A 26,956-nucleotide genomic window follows, 5' to 3' on the forward strand; every position below is an offset into this window, starting at 1 on the left:
TCGTTGGATTGCATTTTTATCCAGGATTCCATAGCACTTTACAGAATTAAGATATCTGTTATCAAATTCAAATGAGAGTGAAAAAGAGTTTTCGCGGGCAGCGAAAAACGCCAGTGCGATGTATATGAGGAGCGTGTACGCCGCAGCTCTTTCTGCCATACTTGCCAGAGCGAGCGCGAGCGCGCTCCTCGATAAGGTCGAAACTGTGTGTGAATCGACCTGATTCTCGCGATATATATATGTACACATTACAGATTGAAATATCTCTTACTTGTATACTAGAACGAATGGATGAATTTTGAAAGATTGGAAGTACAACTCATAATATATCTCAATATCTCGCCTGCACCCAGTCTAATTTTCTCTTTGTTTTATGTTACAGGTGAGTTTGATATACCGACCAGCGGCCTATACGTTTCGTCTATATCTAACATACACGTATGTATATAGACTATTTCGATTCTCATCCCACGCGCAGGAACGATTTTACGATCGCCTCGATGTATTCTCTGCGTAGCTGCCGCGTAAGTTAATTAAGTCCGGGGATACGAAGCGGCCCAGCTCTTGGTACATCGTGCACCCACGCACCCACATACGCACGGCGTATAATATTAGTCTTTAAATAGCTGGAAGCGATGCGCGTATAAAGGACTCGAGCCGCCACTCGTACGTCTAAATTGTGTAATGTATAGGATATGGGACGTGCCTGTGCGCGAGCGTCAATTTCGCTACATTGGATCATCGATGATAACGTGTAATACCCATGATGGTACTATATGCTGCAAGGTCAAGAATAGCCTCGATCATTACGGCACATACACAGACACGTGGTTGTATTATAATTTAGCGATCAAAGGCGAAATATATGTATTTATAGTCGTCTTCGCGGTGCGCTCCTTTGAATAATTCATCTTCTTTTCGTTTCTTTTTTCGGTCGCTATCTCTCTTTCTCTCTCTCTATTCGGCGCATAGGAGCTCTGCTGCGATATAGTCATATTCCGGTCTTACATTTAACATCAATTTATTATCAGCGATGCGCCAACGACGACCTCTCGCGCGAAAAGTTCAATCGCGCATAATGCGAACGGCGCCGAAGGCCGCCTTGGGACTCGATCGCGCCCGATCTACATTGCACACATACACACATATTCGTATTCGGATCGACACCCCGGGGGGGATGTAATACAGATATAAGAGCAATCTTTACGTTGGTAATATGCGACGCGCTACTTTTACGCGAATGATGACCGCGAGATACGATCTGTATACTTTACATCTGCTGCTGATATGTACTGATGTCGAAGCTAGCTCGTCGTGAAAATCAAATCGATGTATATGTAATATGCATTCGAATCGAAATTCGTCTGCGTGCACGACGACGTCGACGACGATGGCCTGGAGGCCGTCACGTATAGTGGCGTATAAACCGGCACGTGTATTTATTATTATTATTGCATACATTAGCATACGCGGCAAAAGTCGCGCGAGCCTCGAAGCTCTTCGCGCCGAGCAATAATAATGTATTCGTCGATATTGCGGGGCAACTTCCGCGCTCGTTGTGTTACATCGCGAAAAAGAATATATAAAAGTAGAAAAAGAAGAAGAAGAATGAGAACCCTGACCCGAATTAAAAAGCAGCTATGTGTTTTTTTTTTGCTCTCTTTCCGGGTTAGAGAAAAAAAAAATAAACAGAGAGAGAGAAAAAAAAGCGGAAAAACGTCGTTGCGCGCGCGAAATATAGAGCACATCGGCTCGCGCGAGCTTCGGAGAAAGAGAGAGATAGATTAGAAGCGAGAGATGCTTCCACGATTGCTGTTCATGTGTGTGTATACGCGAGCAAATGTGTCCAAATGTTCAAGGCATCGAGAAGTCGCTCGTTTGAAGCTAAACTTGGCTCTATATAATCGCGCCACCGCGCGCGCGCACACACACGCAACAACTCTCTGTATACGATGTAGTTACTTCTGTGTGCACCGGTTACATGCGCTGTTGTGCCTCGATCCCCGAGTACACCGACGACTATACATACTCGCGTACTAGTTTTGATATCCGTCCAATTTCGAGAGAGAGAGAGAGATCTTATATGTACTGTACAGTGGGCTAAAAATAATAATCGAATTCACGAGTTTCGATGCGCGGTAATATATACGACATGTACGCGTGCCTATAAATATATACATAATTAAAATAATGTATATTTCGACTGCGTAACGTACTTAACGCGATACCTGTATAGCGATCGGCGATCGTTTGTCATTTTTACACATTTTACAAGCACGCGTAATAAATATAAGTTACGCAGCTCTCGGCCGTTTATATTCAATCGTGATTGGCCTTAATGAGCCTCGAGAGCGATCCAATTATTCGCGCGAGCACCCGATGCCTCCCTGACACTCGTCCGAAATTTCGAGCGCGGCTGTATAATAACGACGCATTCATCGTCGTATCGGAAAATGAAAATGTAAGTGCTATACTCGATAAATTTATCTATTATACGCTTTCGTTGCGCGTTGAGAGTATATAGACGCGCGAACGGCGCACAAGACAGCTGCACGTACATTCGCGAACACACAATTGTTTTATATTCGCATGCCTTCCATCCCAGATATATGTATAGCGAGAAACGCTTTTTTCCGAGAATTCGTTACGTGCGCCCGCGTCCATACGCGTGTAATACATAAAACGCCGAGAGTCGTTACGCGAACGTATATACAACATAAGTACCGAATACGGGACTTGAGAGTCGCTCCGGCTGTTGTTGCAGTCGCCGCCGCCGTCTCTTCGTGTATCGTACCGTAATGATTTTAATTATTTCGGAGCTCTTTTTCTTATTACACACACACACACACACATATATGTATTTTACGCGATCGTGCGCCGCGCGGCCCGGAGATAATAACGATAATCATGCGATAAAAATAAATAAACGCGCGCGCGCGCGCGTGGGATACAGGCATTTTTTTTCGCGTGTGAATTTATAAACGAACGTACGAAACAAAAAAAAAAAAAAAAAAAAATGNAGTAAAAAAAAAAAAAAAAAAAAAAAAAGAAACGAGAAACGAGCGATAGAGGCAGCGGATATGCCGTAACCCGCGAGTGCCATACAGAGGCAGCTACGTGATAATTCCGTGTCGCTGCTGATTTTGATAAATGTCCCCGCCACAGCCATGTATATACCACTACGCGTTCGTGGATAAAGCGCGCGACGCACTGCGCGTGAATACGCATATACTATATACGTACGAAAAAGCTCGTGCATATCGAGTCGTAAATACGTATATCGCGCGCACTGGACTGCGCGGCAGCAAGTGCGCATACATGGCTGTGTATGCAAACCAGATCTCTCCCATAGAGCTGACAACGCATATAACGAAATTCAATCGATATTGTACCTGCCACTAAACTCGTGGATTCTTACGTATGTACGCGGTGCAAAACTTTCCTCTCTCTCTCTCTCTCTCTCTCGGTCCGACTCGTGGTGATCGGTCTTCGGGGACGTAAAATACTCGCTCGTATTCGTGTCAGCGGTATTTATTATACAATATTAATAAACGGAATCGAATAAACGGAATAAAGGATCGTGTACGCGTTTGTCGACGAAACTTTTTTTTGCGTCGCGCGTGTGCATACGTCGTTGTTATTGTTATACGATCTCGCGACACGTGTAACGAATGTAAATAATGCACAATCGTACATCGGATCGATGTATAGCAATTTTACGAATATTATTGAAATACATTGCCATCGAGTGGCTTACAATTACACGTATTGGAGTGCTATTTAAATGACTTGGACAAATGATTCAACTGTTTACAAATTATAGACTAATTTTCGATAATTTTAACGCGACAATATTCCACACTTTGAGCTCCTACCGCTAGACGGCGAGCATCTGTAAATCTGTAAATCTGCAAGTGGCAAAGACAAAAGAGTTGTATAAGTCAAAACTCGGATTTCTAATAATTTAACCTTCTTTACTTCTTTACTTGAAAGTGGCGTTGTACTGCACTACGCCCAACGTGGCTCAAACCGCACGCGCACGTTTAAATGTATCTTTAGCTATATTATTACGAGCCGCGTGCCGCGAGCGCGAAATGTTATGGTTACACACACACACACACACACGCATCGGATATTATTAGACAATGAGAGAGTTGGCATATGGAAGGTATAATACACACGAGCTCGAACTCGTAATATCCCAACTACGCGTTGAGGAACGTTTCGCAAATTAAATTATTTTATATCGCGTCTCGAACGAGCTGCAGGTCGCTACTTTCGAGTCCTCGACGTTCGCGCGCGTATTAAGATGCAAATAGCGAGCGAATTGATAATGTTATATTCGTTCAATGCTCGGTTTATATTTGCGATCGTTTGTGTATAACATCGACCGGAATGACTCGTAAGATGATAATTGCAGTTAACGTTTTTAATCGCGAAGTGAAAAAAAAAAAACAAGCTCGGCGCAGCTAGAGAATTATTTGCGTGCGTATCGCGTTCGCGATTGCCAAGGCGAAGAATCGAACGAATTACGGTTGAGCTAATTATTTGGCTCGAGAGAAAATTATTTCAAGATCTGCAAAAAATTTAAAGTCTAAAAAACAAACGATTAATTTATTTTAACAATCGTATCGTTTATATTTTTAATTTCATCGAAGCGAAAATGTAGAACGATAAAAAGCAGCTTGATCGCTTGTAAACGACGGAAAATGAAGAGGTAAAAGATGCTTGGGTTAATCTCTCGCCGCATCGAATGCAGATACGAGAGCCGTACGCGCGACTTTCGTCATTATAGTATGTATCGAGATAGCGGCGACAACAACAGCAGAACAATTTTACACATCCACGCCGATACTTTGTATGCGCGACGAAAAAAGGAGACAAAAAATCCTCGTCTTCTTTTTTTTGCTCCTCTTCTCGCGAGTGTCACGTGCGCGTGTATAATAGCACGTATACGTAATAACACACACACACACACACACACACACACACACACACACAGATGTAAGTATTTTTCCAATGCGCCACGTATATTTACGGAGGTCTTTGTCCCGGGCGATATACTTATATATATACACGAGCGAGAGACGCACTGCAGGCGCAACGGAAAGAGTCGTCGTCGGCCCTTGCGCGTATTATGCGCAATATATAAGCTCTCTCTGCGCTCGCTCGCGCAGTCGTCAAAGAAGCGCACAAGAGGCGCAGCTAAAAGCCGGCGACGACGACGACGACGACGACGTAGAGAAGAAGAGAGAACGACAGAAAGAGAGAGACCCTTCAATAATTTGTCTCGTTTAAAAACGCGACTCGTTATTATGCTCGATGCGTTTAACCATGGGGACATCGAGGCCTCGAGTCGTTGTCGCACTTTATGCAGTCGTTCGTTATACTCCTTTCGTTTTTTAGATGAAAACAAAAGAGCATATTAAGAGGAGAAATTATAACACTCGTCATGGAATCGGCGCGATATTATTATTGCGCGGCATTCGAGAAATGCCGAAGTTATAAATCACTCCAACGAGGATAAATCATTCTGACGAGTGAGAGAAACATACCCATATATATATTCATGACCCTATGTACATATGCGTCGTTATTTAGGTGTGGCACATCGCAACGCGCGCGCACACACACACACACACGTGCGCACAAATGTATATATACGCGGACCACGCGCAAAGGAGCACTTCAAAGTTGGCTCGTCTATGAAGCGTATATAGTATACGAGAATGTATAAGCGTAAAAGCACACACACACATAAGAGTGTGGGTATACACGCGCTCGATTCTCCAAAAGGCAGCGTATATATATGTACACGTCGTTCTTCGCGCGCCTGCAATATGTACTGCACTACGTGCCCTCGAAAGTTTCTTCCGAGCTTAGTAATGAAATAATTGCCGTGCCATACGCGATTTCGCGCGTACACATTCGACACTGCGATGTTCCCTCCTCGATTGCGCACAATTTCGTTCCTGTTTCTTTTTTTTTTGTTTCGTACAATAAGCTCCACAATTTGCGCCTGTACACGTCCTATTCATGCGCCCGGGTTTGTTAAAGGCTTTGGAACGGAGCATTGCTCGCGAGAGGCTGTGCTGTTGTCGTTATTTAAAATCAACTCGATCGTAATATACCACATGTGTGTGTGTGTGTATATACACAGCCGCCTTCGCTCGTGCCGCTTATACCGGCTTATATTATTATATTAGTATATATAGGCCGATTACGCAAGCCTCACTTCCTTAGAAACGAGCCTAGTGTGTATCTCGGAGTGCATGGCATGGCACGCGCGACACGGGGGTGGGAGTTGTTTTCTCTGTTATATACGTATATAGTATATAATAATATAAGCTCATTAAAACGACGCGCTCGTACCGACCTATATCGCCGGGCGTTATGCGCACAAGGGATTTAAAGTATACGTCACGGTACGGTGTGGTATATTTTCAAATCGGATAACCCATATATAAAACTCGCGAGACTGGAATGCGAAAATGGGGGGGGGGGGGAAATTAGCCGGTTTTATTTCCGAGAAAATTTAGATGTAACGCGTGCACGCGTGCGCGCAGACACTCGATGCAAATATCGATCGATCGATCGAAGACAGGTTGGTTACGCACGACTCGCAGTGGGTCGACTAATCGCCCTCTCGAGTATTACGAGTCGATTGGAAGTTACCGATTGTCGAAGAAATTAATGAATTCGTTATAATTTATTTCAAGTACAGAAAGAGAAAAATTATTCTATTTTTCGACATTTTGGAAAAATGCTTAGTGTTTATCTAACTCATAAAAACAGCTACGTGGGAAGTGCATACGTATAAACTAATTTATTGGATCGACGTCATAGATTTCGTGACCACACAGAGAATGATGCAATTTTCATAGTACACAAATGTATAAAAAAATTTCTGCGATCGGTACTCGATCGTGTGCTTTGTGTAAATTAACATCATGAGTTTCACATTCATCAGATTATCATTTTTATCTATACTTATTATTACTGTGCGCGATGTGAAATCGGACTTGAGCCCCGTGGCAGTTATTGATTCTGGATTGAATGTCCTCGCATCGTTGAGCAATCCATTGGATTTGGCAAAATCCGTTTTGGACTTCGCTACTTTGGTATCTTCGGACAATGATCAAGACGATATCAGTGGTACTCTGGATGTCATCAATGACAAGTTAGATGAGATTTCTGAAAATCTTGATAGTTTCAGGAAAGAAGTCATGAGTAAATTGAACGATATAGAAATACTCGTGAAAATAGAGCCACTGATTTCGGAATTTTTTCTGCACGCGAGTACCATAGATAATCATTATCATAAACTCATGCACATGATAAAGGGAAATTACACGACACGATACGTGAATGACTTCATACATGGCGTTGCGAATTACGAATCAACTGGTGTAGAGCAAACTTTAGATATGATGCATTCGATATTATATAAAGTGGACGATACTGCTTACAAATACTCTTTAACTGTGAGTACGCTTAACTATTTTGAAATACATGGAGAGAAAAAAAAATGAAATATCGATTGATTGGCTCAGTTATCTTCGCCAGTTTGTCCGAGTCGCTACCTGCAGGTAAAAACTGTCCAGAAATTCTATCTAACGCTTCACAACGCTGAATTGAAAGGAATGGCGGTACTTGCTTATGCATTAAAACAGATAGACAAAAATCAATCGAGCCAAGGTTTGATTCAACTTATTCAACTTTTTTTATTCAAGTTAAATTAATGTACGTTTTAAAAAAATAGACGAAAAAATAGACCTCGAAGACGCGAAAAAAGATTTCCAAGAAAGATCGAAACACGCATTCACAGCTCAAAAAGAAACCATGAGCAAGATTTCTCGTGTGCTGTGGAACTGTACATCACACGGTCCTGAAGAAGGTAATTAGTACCATCGTTTTTCCGAAATAAAAATTGAACATTGATATTTTCACAGGTGTCACTTACGAACAGTTTGGACCGTTTATTTATAAATCATTTGAAATTAGAGATACGATGAGTAGCAGCTACCATTATAATTTTTGTCCCCAAATAAAAGATACTGTGAGTGAGTGTTCCAGCAAGTATGCGAATAATATGCAACGAAAAGAGTGCAAGCAGTTTGCGTATTGTCGTGGAAAAATAAAGTCTTGCGAATCCTTGGACAAGAATACAGTAGTTTGCGAGACATCGGTAATAAATTGAAAAATAAACTCATCGTTAATTATGTTTTGATGTGACACTTTTTCATAATTTAGACTGAAAAAGAACGCAAGTACGTTTATGCGGAAAGTAGAGGAAAGATCGAGGGTAAAAAAGAGAAATCGTGCAGTGGGAGAACATACGAACACCAAGCTAGCGAATACAGGCCCGGTTACATGGGTGCATTAAATCGCATCGACTCTTCGTGCCTTTGCACATGCGTAAACCCAGACTCGAATGTTTACATTAATTTGAGAGAAGCCGTATCTGATGTGCATAAAAATAAGTAAGAAATTGAAGAGTTATTGCGAATTTCCATGATAAAAAAAAAGTTTAACAAGAGATTAAATTATTGGCAACAGGGTCATCACGGGTATTCGCTTTAGAAAAATCAACGATACTTTTCATCTTCAGATACAACAAGCAAAACTTTTACCATCAGCCGCTATAGATCCAAAAACTAAAGCTTGGATAAAAGTAAACAAAACTGATAGCGACGCACGAGTAGGCGTCGATTATCATCAATTAAGCTGGGATTACAGGTCTTTCGAGCTCGACGACATTGAAGTCACTAAAAATCATGTTTTAACCGGAGTGAAATTCACCTTGGATCAAGGTCTATTAAGATTGGAAGTTCGAGGCTCGCAATTCAACTACAAAAGTGGGAAACTCAGGACTGATAAGCACACCTGGAATCGTCACGATACACCCAAAAACCAGCTGAAGTAAATGAGATACTTGGATCAACGATAGAATTTTTTATTTAATTCAAAATTGTTCGATTTCCAGCAAATTTGAACTGGAGTACTTAGATTTACCGCCGGATCATCCGATCGACGAACCCGTTCTTACCGATCCGCAAACGTACGCGACATTGAGGACCAGTAGCATGGATCACGATTTAGGACAAAGCGTCATACCGTTCGTCGACTCGAGGCCCATCGAATCAAGGAATCCCGACGTACCATTGTCCGGAGTTGGATTGTTTCATAAGAGCTACGGAAAGGACGCGGCTGGATATCTAACGCTCAAGATTTTAACTTATAATTTCACTTAAACGATTGTACCCGACTGTTTGTACAATTTGTTTTCATTTCTAACGCTATAAAAATAATGAGAAATAGCAACGACAACGATGGCGATCTATTGTTGTGTTGACGCATACCAGCTCGCGAAACATAAATCCCGCATCGTAATAACTCAATCGTCGTTGAACGATCGCGAACGAGGCTACATTATATTATACCGAGCCTAGCTGTGAAAAAAGCTCGAGCCAACGTAAGAGATAGCCACCTGCGGCGCTTCTATGTACGTATATTTTATACACACGATGGTGATATGTGTTATATACGTATATATACGATATAAGCGCGGGGGCGTAGTGGCTCGGCGCGTTGTATAGTCCTAATGGCATTCGTGTAATACCCGCGTGCACCCGCGTGTGTCATACACACGAACCGTTAGGTTCGACGCTGATTTAAACAGCGCCGGAAATCTCGAGTTCTCGCTTGGGTGTCTCCATCTCTCGGTACCCCAATAATCGTATAATGACACTTTTCGTTGCGTCTCTTCGCGCAGCGTGTATACGACGATGATGACGATGATGATGGAGATGATCGAGCCGGTTGTGTCGTCGTTCGTTGATGGGTAACGAGATCGCTAGATAATGCCGTCGTGTTGTGTGTTTGTAATACGATGGAAATCGCTCGGTACCAATGTATACGGTACACGGCTCGATCAAAAGTCGCTCAATCGATGATGTATACATAGTTGTCGTATTGCGAGCGTAGATCACCATGGCATCGTGTCAACAAAGCCTCTTTGATTGCTCGCGTTTGCATCGTGAGAAAATTACGAGAGAGACACTTTACGCGCGACTCGGCTGTTGAATAAGCATTTAATAAGCTCGGCTATATGCTTATTTATACAAACATAAACTATAAGGCAATGTTGGCGTATAAATTCTTCTTCTCTTTCTCTCTCTGACTTTGCACTTGGCTTTATAGATGTAAATATACGCGCGCGTCGACGCGACACGCCTGCGAATTTCATTTGATTAGTCGCAATTGAAAAATGGGTCATTTGTGATGTCTGTATACAAGTGCTGCGAATGCTGGTGTAGTACTATACGAGCTCATGCAAATGTCGATAAGGCGGTGATTGTGTGGGTCTTTTCGAGCATTATAAAGAGGAAAGCATTAATTGCGCGCACACGATAAAACGCTCGCGACACATATGCGCCGTCGATTGAAAACATCGTGGTAGTGAAAAAAAAATACATTCTGTCGTCGCGCAAAAAATTTATCTCCGCGGGTGCGAATAAAAAATCAAAAATTTCGAGCACTAGCGGAATGCCGTATACCACGCGCGTATACGGCTCGAAATATTTTCGAATTGGCCCGAACTCTTGTGTGCTTGATACACGATGTAAACACAGGGTGGAAGTATCGAATATATCAATCGAGTGCGACACTCGACTGGTTCTCCCTCTGTCCCACTCTCACCCACTCGAGTCTCTCTCTCTCTCTCTCTCTCTCTTGTGTACTGCTTCATGAGTGTGTGTGTGTGTGTGTTTGTGTTTGTATGTATGACCCTTTTCTTTTAGTTTCGACTTTTTACGCATTCCTGAATGCATTGCTCGCATCCGGTGCGGCTCTTTCTCTCTCTCTCTCTCGCTCGTTCGCACTGCTGCTGTGTACGCGCATGTGGGGGGAGCCCTAAATGAATTTCCGTTCAAGCGCGGCCTAAATTGCGCGCTTTGTCATTATAACGCACTGCTGGTAGAGAGAGAGCTTTTGCTTATTATACGGGCGCACGAGGAGAAAGAGAGCGAGTGAATGAACGAGAGTGAGAGAGAGAGAAAAAAAAGAGTTATTAATCGCAGCCAACCAAGCCGATGCGCGAAATAATTTCGACGGCCTTGTTTCTCGCGCGGATATGGCCGATGATTCGACTGCGCTTTATTTTATCGGAGAGTACGCGGTGTTGAATAGATAAAAAAAAAAATAATATTTTTATCTTATTCATAATTGTCGATCGTGCATCGCAAGTGCATTAATATATACACTTACTGACGCGTTGGAAAGCGCGTCATCGATAACGACAATTAAAAAAAAGAGTATAGATTTTTCGCTCACGATAGTTGAGCAAAAAAAAAAAGAATCTTCCGATCGCATAATCCGATGGTATCACGCACGCGTGCGGCTGCGTCATGAGTATTATTAATAAAATGCCATGCTATACATATACACGTACCCTCGAGTCGATAATTCTTTTGTCGCACTCAATTACAGTTTGTTTATCGTCTATACATAATATACCTATACATGTATGAAAAGAAAAAAAAAGAAGGACGGGATGGGATGCGTTCGTACGTGTATATTTACAGTGATTATCGAGCCGCTTATCTGCCGCTGTCATACACGCGCGCACGCAACCGCCGAATCTCGCGTGTGTATCTACCTGTTGGCATCTCTAATCAGTCTCGACACGCACGATTCTGAAGCTAGTAGCGTATTATTCTGTCTCTCTCGCTCGTTGTTTACTTCAGTTCCTATAGGCTCGCGATTTTAGGTGGTTAATTTTTTTTTTTCGTATTTGCAATCTATCTAGACGCGAGTGGCCAAATTCTCAGTGCAATGGTTAGACGCGCATTTTCCACCGAAAGTTCGAGCGTGTGATTTTTGGGTAGGTGATCGTGGGGTTGGAAAAGCCAAAACCGTGAGAAAAAGTGTAATGACGTCGCCGGCTTCGGAAGAGCTGCAACATCAGGTGACACACAGACACACATTATAAACACGAGCGCGCGCGTTACTTATCATCGAAAATATCGTATAACCTACGATTGTACGCCAAGACAGAGAGAAGCGAAGATGTCTTTGTTGAAAATTCACGTATATAGTTAGAATAAACAATCGCTCGTTCCGAGAAAACATCGCTACTCTCGCTACTATTTTTTTTGGCCGCGTTGCTCGACGTTTCGTCTCGAAATCGAATCATTTGGGTCGTCGCGCGCAGTACTTTCAATGTTTCAAATGTCTTTACTCTTTATCTTTCTCAACTCGCTCACTTTTTACGAATTTCAAGAGTATCGAGTGGCAAAAAGTGACGATAAATCTAGAGCTTCCGCGATCGCGATCGATGTTAACGCGGTAAAAAATTATTATTAATTCGTTATCGCTCCGCATGAGACGGTATCTATCGGCATTCCATCGCAAAAGTACACGCATATAATACAACACGCCCACGTGTGCGCGCCTCTGATTGCTTTACGAGAAAAACATTTTTTTCTTCTCTCTCTCTCTTAGTTCAATTTAACGCGTCGCTCGTGTCCTCTATGGATCTCGAGCCTGAGCGATGATTGTCCGCCGCCGCGAAGATCTTATTTATTTCTTCGTCGTGTCGCTGCTGCGCTTCTTTTTTTTCTCGCGGTGACGCATTCGGAGGCAATTTTGTAAAACGACGTAATTGACTTACACGTATTAATATATATTTTTAGATATGCAGCTAAATCGACGAAAAGAAGAACCTTGGTCTCTCTCTCGAGCGCGCCATTGTTTTCTTAGCGCTTTAATTCGCGCGTTGGTAACGAGCCGAATTGAAATAAAATTATCGCGCGACTGCAAATTGGCCATCTCGGATGCGATAGAAAATAATAACGATGTATAAAAAACGACCCTGACTCGATGGTATGCGCGAGCGCACGCAGCCTGTATTAATCACCTCTGCTTCGTTATTAATGGTTAAAATTTGCTAGATAAAAAAAAAAATACATCACGATAATAATTCGGTGCAGTCGTGCATCGAAACGGCCCTGAGGATAGAGTAGTGTACAACGCAGCGCGTAATACGCCGCGCGTTAAACGTCTCTCGTCGAGTCTCTCTTTTGGCCGGGGCTTTATTATTAGCTATATAACCCCGCGCGCGTCTTTCTCGTATACGCTTCTCTCGTTTACAGGCTTTAATAATAACCGCGGATATCGTAAATTCCCTCGTATCATGTATATGCAAAATTCCTACCCCCGACAACGATACGATAAAATATTATTGTGCGTTTTATATTAATCTTGTGATTTTTTTTTTCATTTTCCAGCCGCCGGAGAACGAGCTGCAGAAGGTGGGCGAGCGCGTGCCGTCCGAGCACGAGCTTAGGGTGCAGCGCTCGCTGCAACGGCTCAACGTGCCCGACTGGTATAAGAACTCGCCGGTCGCGCGCGACGGGGCCGCAGCGGCGGGCTTCCGGTTGAAGCGCCACTCGGACGCCTCGCAGCACGGCGGATGGCGCGCCCTCGGCTCAAAGACCACATCTCTATCCTCGCTCTCGTCGTCTTCCAATCGACAACCGACCACAGGTGAGAAAAATTGGTGTAAAATCGTTCGTACGATATCAAGATTGATTCGATATTAGCAGTATTTTCAATAAATGATACGGGATGCATAATATCATAATAAATTTAAATTTTTTATCTAATCAAATTCACTAGATAGTACATCGCGATTTTTGACAAAAGTAAACATACATTTCAAACATCTATTGTGTCCTAATACATCATTGGTGCGCAATCTCGATGTGGGCTTGAAGATTTTTTTCATGACCGAATGTCTTTTCACAAACATTGCACTTATAATTGATACCATTATGCATCATACGGCAGTGTTTCTTGAGGTATTTCCTGTATGTAAATTTTTTTCCGCATGCATCGCATGTGTGTTTGATATCATTATGTATCGAACGAATGTGTTCTTTGAGATAATCTCGTCGTTTAAATGTTTTTTCACATTGATTACATACGTGAGTGATACCATTGTGCGTCGTATCGATGTGTCTTCTGAGCGGACGCTTCGTAGAGTATTCCTTTCCGCAAGTATCACATGAAAATTTGATTCCACTATGCATCACAACCATGTGAGCTCCGAGATACTTTTTACAGGCGAATGTCTTTTCGCATTTATCACATTCAAAAGTGATTTTACTATGCACTGCTTCGATGTGGACTTTACACAAGCGTGGACAATACCATTATGCACTGCTGTATCACTCGGTGATTTGGGTCTATGTTGTCGATCAGACTTTCTTGAATTTCTTCTTTTTTCATTTACTTTCTTAAGTTCACGGTTGAAATTCAATTTCGAATTTTCTTCATGGTCACCAATTAGTTCTGTTTTCACTTGGCCGACAGTTTCCATTTTGATTACATGATTAGTATTATAATTATCGCCATATTTCACGTCCTGCGAGTGGTTGAGTAATGAGTTCATGCTGGGCATCTCGTCTTTACATTCGAACTCGATTTTTATATCGTCAACTTGAGATTCATGATTGCCGTCGTATTTTTGAAGCTTGAAACACTGTTGAAAATTTATGGTAAAAATTTCGTTAAAACTATTTACAATAGAAGTCGCATATGATTATCAATTCTTACCGAATCATCTTGTGGAAATAGCAAGAGTTGGACGTTTTTGAAATCAGTTGGCTCGTCGATAAATTCATCTTTATATTCAGTAAACGTCACTTCAGAAGGTTCTTCTTTAACTCTACAACAATTATAATACGATTGAGTAAAAAGCTATACTAATTTAATTCTTTCATTTCAACGAAATAAATATTACCTGACGACACAGTCAAATACAGCACTGGGTTCCATCTTTCTTAGTTGAAATGTAGCGAACGATTGATCATTCTGTATTCTGTATTACGTATTAATACAATAATATTTACAAATCGTGCCACTAAAATTTGAGCAAACACGCGTAAACAGATCTGTTGTCTCGTTGCTCGAGCATCACCGAGTCATTGTTGAGTCTTCGAAGAAATTACCATCGATCCCCCCAACCAACGACGAATTTATCAATGCCTCGCAAAATCTCATCGTCGCATCCTTTTTACAGGGACGCTGCTATCGCCGAGCCCGACACCGCCGGTGTTCTCGCGATGGAGCACGAGCCTGCTGAACAGCGCGGGCAGCTCGCCCGCCAACTCGGCCCGCTCGTCCTTCAATCATCGCCAGCCCTATCTCGGCTGGCGCTCCCAGGAGCGGCTCGCCAATCCGCGCACACCCGCAGAACGCCTCGCTCAGGGCATTCTGCCGCAGCTGCAGAACGCAAACAAGGTACAACTTTTGCTATACATTATTTTACCATTTGCTACTGACAGAGAGAGAGAGAGAGAGTTCACACGCACGGACGGATGTCAAAAATCGACGAAAAATAATCGAGGCGACTTTGATTAACCTCGATGAACCGCGAGCGAGCTGGGGATAGACCTTCGGGCGCGCTGCCGCGTCTCGCTTTTGCTGTACGTGTAAATATAGTGCATACCGCGCGGCACAATGTTTACGAAAGCCCGAGGCTAAAGGTCAGCGCTGTATGTGCGCAGCCACGCAGCAAACTCGACGTTTAATTGCTCGCGCAAACGTATAGGGGGGGGTACGTATGTGTGTGTAGTTGATGAATTTTGGACTCGACGAAAAAAACGAAAAAAAAAAAAAAAAAAGAAAAAATGAAACGATATCAGCCGCCAAAGTCCACGTGTTGCTCGCTCTATAGCCCTTTGTACACGATATACACCCGTGCGTCGTTGCCGCGCACACACAACGCGCCCGAATGTGTATATAAAACGGGTGTTTTTGCGAGCGTTGTATATAATTATTTTTAAAATCCGCGGAGAGAGTCGACGGGGCCGCGCGGAGCAAGTTTATTATTAGCCCCACGAAATGTGCTGCTGCTGCTGCTGCCGCTGCGAGTCGACGTCGTCGCAGTAGTCGCAACATCTGGTGTGCGCTTCTCGAGCTGTGCAAAACTCTCTACCTACTACTGCGACTACTACTAATATACTTGCCGAGACTTTCGTAGAATGTGTGTGTGTGTGTGTTATACTACCGCATCTCGAGTCGAGCCGAGAGTCGTGTCTTTTCATGCTTGGAAAGAGTTTGAATGTCACAATCTTGATCTTGAATGATTTGACTCGTGAGCGAACACGCGTTTGCGAAAGCGGAATATTATCACAATTTTATTTATAACGCTGGTTTTTCGGGCGCAGCGGCGTAGACGCGCAAGCATTGCGCGGGAAGCGAATCGTAATTTTCTAAAGTTCCACGCGCGCATATTTGACTCTCTCTTTTTTTTACTTTTTCGCTGCATTTACGAGCTGAACTTTCTGAAATTAAAACTAATCGTCGTAAATTTTGCAGCGAAATAGTCGAGCGTGTCGCGTGGCTTTCGCGCGCGCGCGTCGAGACAATGAATAAATCCTTGAGCTTGCAAAAAGCTCGAGCCAGCATCTATACGTTGCGCGTTATAATGCGGAGCGCCAAGTGCTGAATGTTTTACACAAAATAACCGCTAATTTTGCGTTGAAATTTTAATGAACACGTCGCTCTCTCTCTCTTGCAAACGATGCTTATCTAGAGCTTTTTGAGCGCACGATTAATTAAATTAATTAATTCTCCCTTTTTTCTCTCTCTCGCAGCAACAGCAGGGAACAGCCCAATCGAGCAGCAACAGCAGCAACGTAACAGGTCAGCAGCAGCAGCCAGGTACTCAGAGTACGAATCAGGAAGTGAGGAATTCGATAAAAGAAGTGACCTCAGCGATCGTGCATTACGTGCAAAGCGGACAAGAAGCCGCCAGCGGGCGTCTGTCGCCGCGCACGGCGGCCCAAATGCATCAGCAGCAGCAGCGTCAAGATTATTACTGGGACGACGGGAGGCAGGGCGCGAGATCGACCAGCCCCCGAGGTGAGCAACTTCTTTAGGACAAACAAACAAACAAATAATAAACGAAACAACAACAGCGACGATACGAAAGAATTCGAAACAAAAGTATCGAAAGCTGTACAGCAACGATGTCGACGGGGAACAAAAACGAAAAAAAAACAAACGAATCAACTGCTTAGAATATTATAATTATCATTGATTTTATCACATTGACACGGTCACATCATCGAACCGACACGTGAAAAGCAACAACGACGTAGAGAAAGAACGAAAAAAAAATCTGTGCATTTTTCCTGTGTCTTTTATCATTGCGACGGAGCTTCGCGACTTTTTTTCTTTTTTATATATGAATTTATATAATATTACACGCACACGTACACATCGTCGTCATTGTTATATTTTTATATACGCCACGCACACGAGTTTTTCTCACTCTCGAAAAAAAAAAAAAAAATATCGCCGCGCCGCATCATCGAGATTTTCGCAGCGAAGAGATGCAAAAATGTATCGAGAAACGTCGTCGTCATCGCTCAACCGAGTATAGAGAGAGCAGCCGCCATTGTAGCACACCACGCAGCGCAGTCGATGTATTATTATTTTATCATTTACACGGAGAAAAAAAAGCCAATTTCTTCTTACGACGACACGCAGTTTATAAAAAAAAAAAAAATTACGATGATCTTCATCTCGACGTGGATCCATGCAGCAAAAAAACAAAAAATCGTCGATCGATACATGTATATTCGGCACACACACGGAACGAGCAAATTTTTCACGAGCTTTTATTTTCCACAAAGAAAATTTAAATAAAAGTCACGATGTCATCGTTGCAACACGAGAAGTCGTCTAGTCTATCTATCTGTCCGTCTGTCTCTCTCGCTCGCTCGCTGTGTGTGTCTCTCTCTTTCTCTCTCTTGTCACGCAACTCTCGAATGTGCGCTTGCGACGTTGTCGTCCACCGTTTGTGCCACAGTCCGCGCTTTGTCCGAGGTAATTTTTGGTTTTTTACGTTGTTTTTGTTTCTTCGATTAACCGCACTTGTTTATTTTCTTTTCGTTTTCCGATTATTACTAATCCAAATGTTGGTGGCGAAATCCGCGAAGTATAATATTACTAACCGATCGAATTACGTGGGTCTAACACATTTCACCTTTTATATATGCTCTCGATCGCTCTCAAAAAAATTAATCAATCGTTTCAACTGTTTCGCACTTCTTGTGTATCATGATATCATTTTTCGAGTACACAACGAGCAACCATTCATGATGTCAGGAAATCACGCTTTCAAGCACTCTCGACATTACGACACATGGACACTCACACACGCGTACATTACATGACACATGCAATCGTTCGCAGGCATCGACACCACGCACACACACATATAATCAGACTCAGTGCACAAAAAAGATTAGGTACGACGTCGTCGAAGAGCCGAGGCAATTTTATACATATTTTTTTTCATTTTTTTTTCAACGTCGACTCTTTGCGTCGAATATATTATGAGTAGAGACTGTAACACGGCTCTGTGTTTTTTTACGACGACTATCTATATACTTACTGTGGACGAGCTTTTACGAAGTATATATATTATAATGTGCAAGCGTTCGACTTATCTGTTTGTTACAATGTGTGCTTTTACTCTCCATCTCTCGATGTTTTGACACAAATGCTAAATTAGAAACTTTTAGATATTGTATATCCAGAATATTTCTTTTTTACGTTTTGAGTGTGAAAATTACTATGTGGTATATTGTATACGCCATTATACTCTTTGATATTTATGTGTATTTCGTATTTGTTATGAATATATATAATACACGCGACACATCGACGACCAATACACAAACGATACAACAACACACGATCGCATACGAAGGTAAGGATTATATCTCTGAATGTTTTTCTCTCGATGTCTTCTTCGTGTAACCACTCGCACACACACCACCGACGCAATCTTTATGAGAATATTATTCTCTCTTTTCTATTTCAAGTTCGGCTACCTCTGCGCTTATACGTCGCGCAACAAAAAAAAGTCATCGATACATCGCCAGCGCTCGGGCGAGTTTTTCCTCGTGTCAGCGGATACAATCCACGTCTCGAAGCGCCGAGCTTGATCGAGCCCATTAACCCCTTGGCTCTCGGAGGGGGCGCTATATACACGAACAAAAAAAAATAATAATAACACGTACCTCGCATGGGTAATTTTTTCGTTGCTTTTACTTTTTTTCAATAGCCGATCGATGACTCAAAGCCCTCTTTACTTTTTCTTCTCTCGCCCGCGATTAAATATCCTCCTCGCAGTACGCGCGTTTGCTCTCCAGTTTGCATGTATATCGTTTTACCTCGGCGAGAGAATCGATTTTCTCCTCTTGTAATCTCGACGTAGGCTCGCAGGGGGCCTATATTTAGCGAGTTTGCTGCGCGCAGTATAGTAAGTTGATATACCTCGCTGCAACGGTGCACCCCCTCGTGGACTCGAATTTAATGAAACGAAGACGGAGTTTGATCGAGGAGCTTTAATTATTATAATCCCGGAGATGCGCCGACTGTGTATATGTATACAGCCGGTGTATATAGACGACTTGAAATTGAAAATGAAGCGGATTAGTCTTGGAAACACGAAAATTACTCCCCCTCGCTCTGTGCCGCTAGATGGTACTGAAATTACTCAATTTACACCCGAACTAAAAATTAGTTTTAACGCAACGGTATTTGAATGCCGCACCGACTGCACACGCACACACTTGTACACACGGATCTACACCTCCTCTATATTTAAAAAAAAAAAAACCTCACTGTTTCCTCTTTCATCACGTGCGAAAAAAAAACAACACCAGCAACAACGACTCAACGCACACGCGCGCCGGTGCATCGGTTCATTCTTGTATATACACTCGGCTGATCCTCCTTTGCTGTGCGCCGCTTCGACATGTTCGCTTTTGTATGCGTTGTGTCATATTACGAAGGTTCGAGCGAAAGAGAGGCACAAAAAAAAGCTCATCATCGCAATTTCCATTCGTCATTCATTAAGAAAACAGCGACGGCAAAAAAAAAAAATCTCGCTAAATGGCTTTTAATTCTGCCTGCGCGTATGCCTGTCTATGTGTGTGTACAATGTATGCGTGATTACGTTATATACGTAGTAGACAAGACGTTGAATCATCCAATGTGCCATTTTCTTAGACCATAAGCGCAGCGAACTGACAAAGCAGCGTCGGCGGCGGCAGCAGCAGCAGCAGCTAATTTGAATGGCTTCCATACCAGTAGTTGTAGAATGTGTGTTTCTGTATGGCCTGTTTAGAGAAGGGACGCTTGGGCTTTAATACTTGTCTATACTTTTTTTTTCCTTCGCTCTCTCGGGCGCGCGCGATCGCCTAAGAAAACGGATAATTAATAACAATAATAATAACAATGATAACGATTTAGAACTAACAGTCTACTAGAAAGTCGTGAGAAAAAAAATTACTAACAACCAACCAACCAACAACTACTACTACTACTACTACTACTACAACAAATAACAGACTATATAGAAACTAGCAAAAAAAAAAAAAACAAATAAAAAAAAATCAATACTATCCCCTCTCCTTATGGCTAATCAAAAAGGGAGCAGCCGTATGATCTGGATGGAGAGTTCCTTCGTGGGCACGAAGCCGGTCGAGGCGCCGAGCGTGGCCCCGGCCAGCCTGAACCTCGACAGCAGCCACCGATCATCAGCAGCGACGACGCCTTTGCCATTGCGTTCGTCTACCCCCGAGGTCTATACGACGACGATGACGGGGACAGCAGCGACTTTGGCTGCGAGATCGACAGCAGCGACGATCGGGGCGCCGACGACGACTACGACGACGACGACGAGTATCTACCTCACTACGTCTCAGCTGGACGGAGGCGCCTCCGAGACCACAACCACAAGCTGCGAGGAGGACCTGGAGGACCTGGAGGAGGTGGAGGACGGCCTGGCGACGCCGGCAGGCGAGGACAACAACAGCCTGGCCGGCTTCGGGGCCTACTGGAGCACGAGCATCGTCAGCAGCAGCAACAGCAACGCCCTAGACCACAACAACACCACCACCAGCAGCAACAGCATCATCATCACCACCCCGGCAACGGCAAACAGCAGCAGCAGCAACAGGGACGGCTTAGCAATGACTACTTTTACTACCAGTCAGGATCAGGCCAGACGTCATCAGCATCGTCAGCAAGAATCAACCACGCAGCAGCAGCAGCAGCAACAACAGCAGCCAACTGCTGGTGAGTTGGTCATTGCTTGAAAAACAAAAAAAAAAAACGAGAGTTCGGAAAAAGTGAGACGAAAAAAAATAATAATGATAATTCAAACGAACGAAAGAAAAGAAAATCATGATAATTGTTACTCCATCTATATAATCCATTTCTGTATGTCACGTATATCGTGTACCGATGGCATGTGTCTCCAGTGCGTATGTGTGCGCGTGTTTGTGTGAATGGCCCGTTCCTATTTTATTATTATTACATCTCCATCATTACATGTGCTATATGTTTTCTTTCTATACATATAAAAAGGAGTCGAGCTGTTCCGGCGGTGGCTGAAAAATCAATCCCTATTGTCGTGCTTTATCACTACTTTGTTCTCTATTTATGTGTATCTGTGTTTTTGTACATAAAGTATGACGATGATTCTTTGTACAGAGCAACAATTAATAATATTCGTATATTTTGCACACCACGGTTGTTTCCTATCTCTCTCTTATTTGTTGTGTACATTTTTTTCTTCTTCTTTCAATTTCTCTAATCGTCCAATTTGTAAATATTATACATAACCGAGTATATAAATTAAATTTATGTAACGAACGACAAGAAATATATATATTTTTAATAGACGGGTGCGTAATTTTTTTTTTGTTTTTTTTTTTTTTGTTTTATTTTCACGATTGTACAATGATATGCATATATCATGCTATATTTATTCGCAAACTAAACCAATGATATTGGATAGAAGACGACCATGACTTTCGCTCGATTATATAATTATTGTTTATTATATATCTATTATAATACTTTTTGATGTGATAAGTTAGGCGAGTGCAATTTATATACCTCACGTGTGTGCGTCCGAGTCCGTGGATTTATCTTTCTTTACGAAAACAGAAAAAAAAAGAGAGAGAAAATTTATTTATATAAAATCTATATACGTTATATTTATACTTGTGCATCGGGCGTTCATCGATCGCGTTCCGTCGGCTTTTCGTGAAATTTTCGAGCTCGCTGAGAGACAATTGCAGACGGTTTATTATTACTGCTACATGCCGATGCTCATGCTGCACGCGAACGAGGAAGTGCTTCGAGGGACACGGCGCGGCCGATAGTCGATGTAACCGCGCGCGAGTGTCTGCGGTTCGTCTCTGTCTTGGGCTTCGAGCCAGATTGCCCGAGCTCTGGCGTGCGTCGGTAACAGGGGTAGGTGAAAATTCCGTCTCTCGATCTTCTCTCTTTCTCGCGCGATTTAATAGTCGACGAAATTAGTGATCTATTTTTGAGAGAAACAAAAAAACGATACATCTCGATTGGTAAATTACTCGTATACGAACTTATGCGGAGGTTTTTCTTTTTCTTTTTCGTTCGCGCGCGCGCGTGGGTGCAAATTTTCTCGTCATTCCAATCCGTAACGATACGAAATAATAAAAAAAAAGCAGACACTTCCCTCGCTCGATTTTTACTCTAATTTTAGTTTACGTATTTAAACGAACAAGTAAATGTGTCGCGCGCGGCGCAACGCGATATCGTGTGTCTGTGTCTTCCTGCAATTATTCACTTCATTTCGTTATGCTCTTGGTGTGTGTGTGTGTGTGTGCTGCAGTCCGCAGCGATGTATGTGTGTGTGTATACGTGAGCTTGTGATTTGTCGTCCCTTTCTTCTCTCTCTCTCTGTCTCTTTCTCTTGTTCTCCATTAGACGTTTACTCTGCAGCCATATATTCTCCACTTCTCTGTTTTCTCTTCTTGGACATTCGTCTTTCGCTCCTGTATGTGTATGTTAAAAAAAACAAAACCTATTGTTGTAATATACCTGCATTCGAAGCCCTATTTACACGTATTTACATGATAAGGGTGAGATCCAAAAAAAAATCAAGTCCTAATTAAAAAAAGAAAATTTAACGAAATTGGAAAAATTTATTATTGTGTTTACATGGATATATATTTATTTATTGAGAAAAAAAAATTATTTATATATTTGAACGTAGCATACTTACGAATATGTTATAATTGTATAAATGTTAGTAACTGTTTAAATTGAACTGTCAGAAAATATCGTTGTAGTACCCCTTACTCGAATGATTATTATTTTATCTAGATACTTATGAAAAAAATTAGATAATAAACATGAAAGCTTTACATGTACGTTTTTAATCATACAAAGTTGTTTTTGCTTGCTTATCTTTTATTATTACTATTTAATTAATATTGCGTAGTATCATTATTATTTATGATTTTTACGTATTCATTTTCATTAAAATCATCATCTCTATCTTTATTATTATTATATATTGTGTTGATTGTACGTGTATTATCTATTATTATTATTATTAGTAATATTATTATTTTATTATTATCATGAGAGAAATATTGATTATCTTAACTATTAAGTACACGTATGAGCGATTTTAAAAATAATCCATCGAAGCTACCGTAAGTCAATACGATAGGCTTCGTTGGATAAAACAAGTATCTAACGTAATATTCGAAAATTTGCACTTTTTCGGCAATATTATACATTTTAATATTACGCTGTTAACGTATTGAATCGATCAAAGATGAACTAAACGATTTCTCTCGAAAAGCTTTAAATAAAATTATTTCTCTTCTCCCCGGTGCAATCATTGCGTTTCTTGCATAGTCGAGTCAAAATGTTGAAATGAGAGCTTGCACGCGCGGAGAAGTGCCGCAATATTATTTAGTCGATCACTGAAAGATATTTAATTGTAAATGAAAGACGAAATAACAGCAGCTATATCGATTCGTTTTGTAGCTTATATTTACTATGATATAAAGAATATATATTTTATCCATTACAACGAGAAAAATGAAAAAAAAAATAAATTATTTTGTTTGTAATCGTTTTGCCGTTATTATTTATTTGATTTTTAACTATATATTGTTTTCCTTACTTCCTCTCGTGCTATTATTTGTGTAAAATACGTCATCTCTTTACGAGCATTGTAGATAAATCATCGAAGCTTCATGTGTACTTGAATGTTCATAACGAGTGTCTTGCTGTACATTCCTCGATCTTTTGTTGCATCATGTAGTTGGACTTTGTTTGCTCTAAATTGGTAAGCATATCATTTTTATACGTTTTTTGTTGTTGTTGTTGTTGTGCTATGCTTTTTTTTTAACTTAGTCATCAATGCATATAGTAACTAACGTAAATGTACTATAAATAAACCACAATACTATTTTCTGCAAAATATTATTAAAAAAAAAACATGAATTCTCACAAATACACAATTACAGAGTAAAACGTACCATGTTACACGTACGAATATTTATTCAACTCAATTAACAGATATTGATACTTTTGACACTACTCCACGACAAACGTAGAATTTTTCGATCAATTGTACTTCTTATACGATATTTTTGTACGAGGATAAAAAAAATACTATCGAAAAACGTTACAATATACGGCAGGATAAAAAGGGTAGAACGTCCCTGTGAATCCATATACTATCTGGAACTTGATTGAAAATATTTCAATGTATAGCCAACGAAAAAAAAAATAACCTGCAAGAATTTGAATGACAGTGACCATAGAAAATCTTTTACAATACCCCCCAATCAACCATTCGTTAGACATGTTTTTTTTTAATAAATGTAGACGTCTCGAACATTGGACAGATTGTATAGAAAATATGGCTGTATACTTACTGCAGATACGCATCGGTGACAGTACGAATCGATGCCCATATACTTGTACTGGGCAATTTTTTTAATGATGTGTTTGTTTGGAGTTTCCTCGTCATCCCGAAATATGATACAATTTTTTTTTTTCAATTATTCATTGTAACTGTTTTTCCATACACATTGTTAACCGCCTGCAACCAAATTTTTTCTATACCCCCCCCCCCCCCNNNATCCCCCCCCCCCCCCACTTCGTGCTCTTGCAATGTTTTTTGTCATTCGATGTGTGGTTTTATGGATTTTTCCGTTTCTTTTTCCTGCATTTTATAATCAATAACGATACCGTGTACTGGTATCCGGATCAAATGTTCTGTGAATTGCAAGCTTGATCACGCACAAAGTGTACCGATACGTGGCAAAAATTACGAAAAAACGCCAGAGAATCGGCACCGCATCGAGTGAATACATCCACCCTTTTTTCCTCTCTAATTTATATCCTTGACAAATGAAACTGCTGCTTTGGGCATGCGTGAGTACGAGCGATTGGAGTTTGTCATCACCATCATCATCATTAAAAAAAAAAAAATCATCAAAATCAAAAACAAAACAATGAAAAAAGCAAAAATCCCACCCCCCAAAAACCAATAGGCGAGGAGTCGGAACTGCCAACAACAATTACCACCACAAGCAGCAACAGCAACAGCAACAGCTGGTCGGCGTCGTTCAGCCAGCAGCAGCACTGCCATCGGCAGCAGGAAACGAGATCGGAGGAGGTCGTCAGCATCATCAGCAGCAACAGCAGCAGCTGCGAAGTAGACGCGGCCAACGATCCGCGTCACACGCTCTACTGGAGCAGACCAAGCCCGGGCTCGACGACCCTGGAGGACGTACTCGACTCTTTGCTCGGTCTACCATCAGCCTCACGCAGTCCGAGTCCTGGTCCAACTTCATCGACTCATCATCATCGTCCTACAAGCAGCAACAATCACCACAGCAGCAACAGCAACAACGACGCCGCTGGAGCCACGACTACTCATCATTATCACCATCGTCACCGCAATCACTGATGATGATAGATCCGCAGCAGCAGCAGCAATTACAGAGCAGCGTCAAGTCGTCCAGAACAACAACAACAACAGCGGCAGCTCGGCTGCGACGCTCAGCCTCCGTCGATTGTCTCTTTCTGAACGATCAGGAGCTACTGAATCTCCAGCAAGCCATCCTCGGCTTGACCGTCGATACGCGAGCCTCGTTGCGCAACAGCCTCCAAGGTAGGGCCACGAGGACGACACGAGGTGTTCATCTTTTCTTTTTTGTTCACCCCCGTAATTTTTTATTATACATATCTCTTTTTTAACCTGTGTATGGCTGTGGTTTTTTGTTTTATTTTGTTTCAAAATTTTTTACCAATCACTATGTGTACGCTCGGTTGTTTCGACGAGCCAGATATTTTTTGACGCACCAATTAAATACACCTCTCCGCTCCGCAGTCATGCTGTGTGCTACTACGTACATGGAGTATAATTGTTGTCTGAAAAAAAATTTATATACATCATTTATGGTTAAATATTTTGATGTGTGGCTCGAACCACCGAACAAGCTTAAATATGACGTTCGAGCGAATTTGAGATGTATACACCTGTTGTACATGCGCTTGCAAATCATTTCTCGAGCTTCGTCGCACGCTATTTTGTATTATTATTATTATTATTATTACTTGGATGATGACATAATATTATCAGCCACGGCAACTTGCCTATCAAGGAGACAATTGAGTCTTCGTGCGAAAAGCTTTTTTTCTATCATAGTGTGTAGACGATTTATTATTCTTTTTTTTTCACTTTCTTTTTTATAAGAGAATAAAAACACCTTGGGAAACGAATTTTTATCGCGAGAGCTGAAAGCTTTCATGTCGGCAGCGAGAGAAGTGTGTGTGTATAATGCGCTCGATTGCTTGCCTTTGTACAAACATATAGCTGAAAGTTCGTTTTCCGAAACGCTGAGCTTGTGTATCATCATTATTGATAATTATATCTATTTGGATACCGATTAATTATGGCCTCACAGCTTTGTAACTTTTGGCAGCTAATTGTATTTTATTATTATATTAAGCAGGTGCAATTCGCATAATTATCATTATATCTCATGCAAAATCATCATTC

The 26,956-nt window shown here is 41.7% G+C and overlaps 3 protein-coding genes across 6 annotated transcripts in view; 2 read left to right on the forward strand and 1 right to left on the reverse strand.

Moving 5' to 3' along the window:
* The window catches only part of LOC106652731 (serine-rich adhesin for platelets), a 66,468-nt gene that overhangs the window by 34,497 nt on the left and 5,015 nt on the right, over window positions 1-26,956 (forward strand). For 2 of the 4 annotated variants that reach the window (XM_023458350.1, XM_023458351.1), the window contains exons 4-7: window positions 13,290-13,548; window positions 15,086-15,306; window positions 16,665-16,932; window positions 20,521-21,168. In XM_023458350.1, coding sequence (XP_023314118.1) covers window positions 13,290-13,548; window positions 15,086-15,306; window positions 16,665-16,932; window positions 20,521-21,168 — 1,396 coding nt within the window. The remainder of the gene's footprint in view (window positions 1-13,289; window positions 13,549-15,085; window positions 15,307-16,664; window positions 16,933-20,520; window positions 21,169-26,956) is intronic. The other 2 variants (XM_023458352.1, XM_023458353.1) reach the window with 1 other exon arrangement.
* Window positions 7,098-9,160, forward strand: LOC111693548. The gene is made up of 5 exons (XM_023458355.1): window positions 7,098-7,484; window positions 7,567-7,698; window positions 7,763-8,188; window positions 8,254-8,483; window positions 8,560-9,160. Exons 3-5 carry the CDS (start codon window positions 8,012-8,014, stop codon window positions 8,924-8,926), a joined length of 774 nt encoding a protein of 257 aa, XP_023314123.1. The 5' UTR covers window positions 7,098-7,484; window positions 7,567-7,698; window positions 7,763-8,011; the 3' UTR covers window positions 8,927-9,160.
* LOC106652734 lies at window positions 13,877-15,056 on the reverse strand. Its single transcript, XM_014371863.2, has 3 exons — window positions 14,807-15,056; window positions 14,620-14,731; window positions 13,877-14,545 (listed from the first exon to the last, which is right to left on the reverse strand). Exons 1-3 carry the CDS (start codon window positions 14,839-14,841, stop codon window positions 14,093-14,095), a joined length of 600 nt encoding a protein of 199 aa, XP_014227349.1. The 5' UTR covers window positions 14,842-15,056; the 3' UTR covers window positions 13,877-14,092.

The sequence above is a fragment of the Trichogramma pretiosum genome, unplaced genomic scaffold (genome assembly GCF_000599845.2).
Source record: "Trichogramma pretiosum strain Unisexual culture from Peru unplaced genomic scaffold, Tpre_2.0 scaffold117, whole genome shotgun sequence".
NCBI classification, from domain to species: domain Eukaryota; kingdom Metazoa; phylum Arthropoda; class Insecta; order Hymenoptera; family Trichogrammatidae; genus Trichogramma; species Trichogramma pretiosum.

Excerpts from the sequence above, each read along its gene's own strand:
- LOC111693548 (XM_023458355.1), top strand. The coding sequence starts at position 8,012 with ATGAGTAGCAGCTACCATTATAATTTTTGTCCCCAAATAAAAGATACT. Across the intron at positions 8,189-8,253 it reads CAGTAGTTTGCGAGACATCG|ACTGAAAAAGAACGCAAGTA; the intron begins GTAATAAATTGA and ends TTCATAATTTAG. Across the intron at positions 8,484-8,559 it reads TCTGATGTGCATAAAAATAA|GGTCATCACGGGTATTCGCT; the intron begins GTAAGAAATTGA and ends TATTGGCAACAG.
- LOC106652734 (XM_014371863.2), bottom strand. The coding sequence starts at position 14,841 with ATGGAACCCAGTGCTGTATTTGACTGTGTCGTCAG. Across the intron at positions 14,732-14,806 it reads GTATTTGACTGTGTCGTCAG|AGTTAAAGAAGAACCTTCTG; the intron begins GTAATATTTATT and ends TAATTGTTGTAG. Across the intron at positions 14,546-14,619 it reads TATTTCCACAAGATGATTCG|TGTTTCAAGCTTCAAAAATA; the intron begins GTAAGAATTGAT and ends AATTTTCAACAG.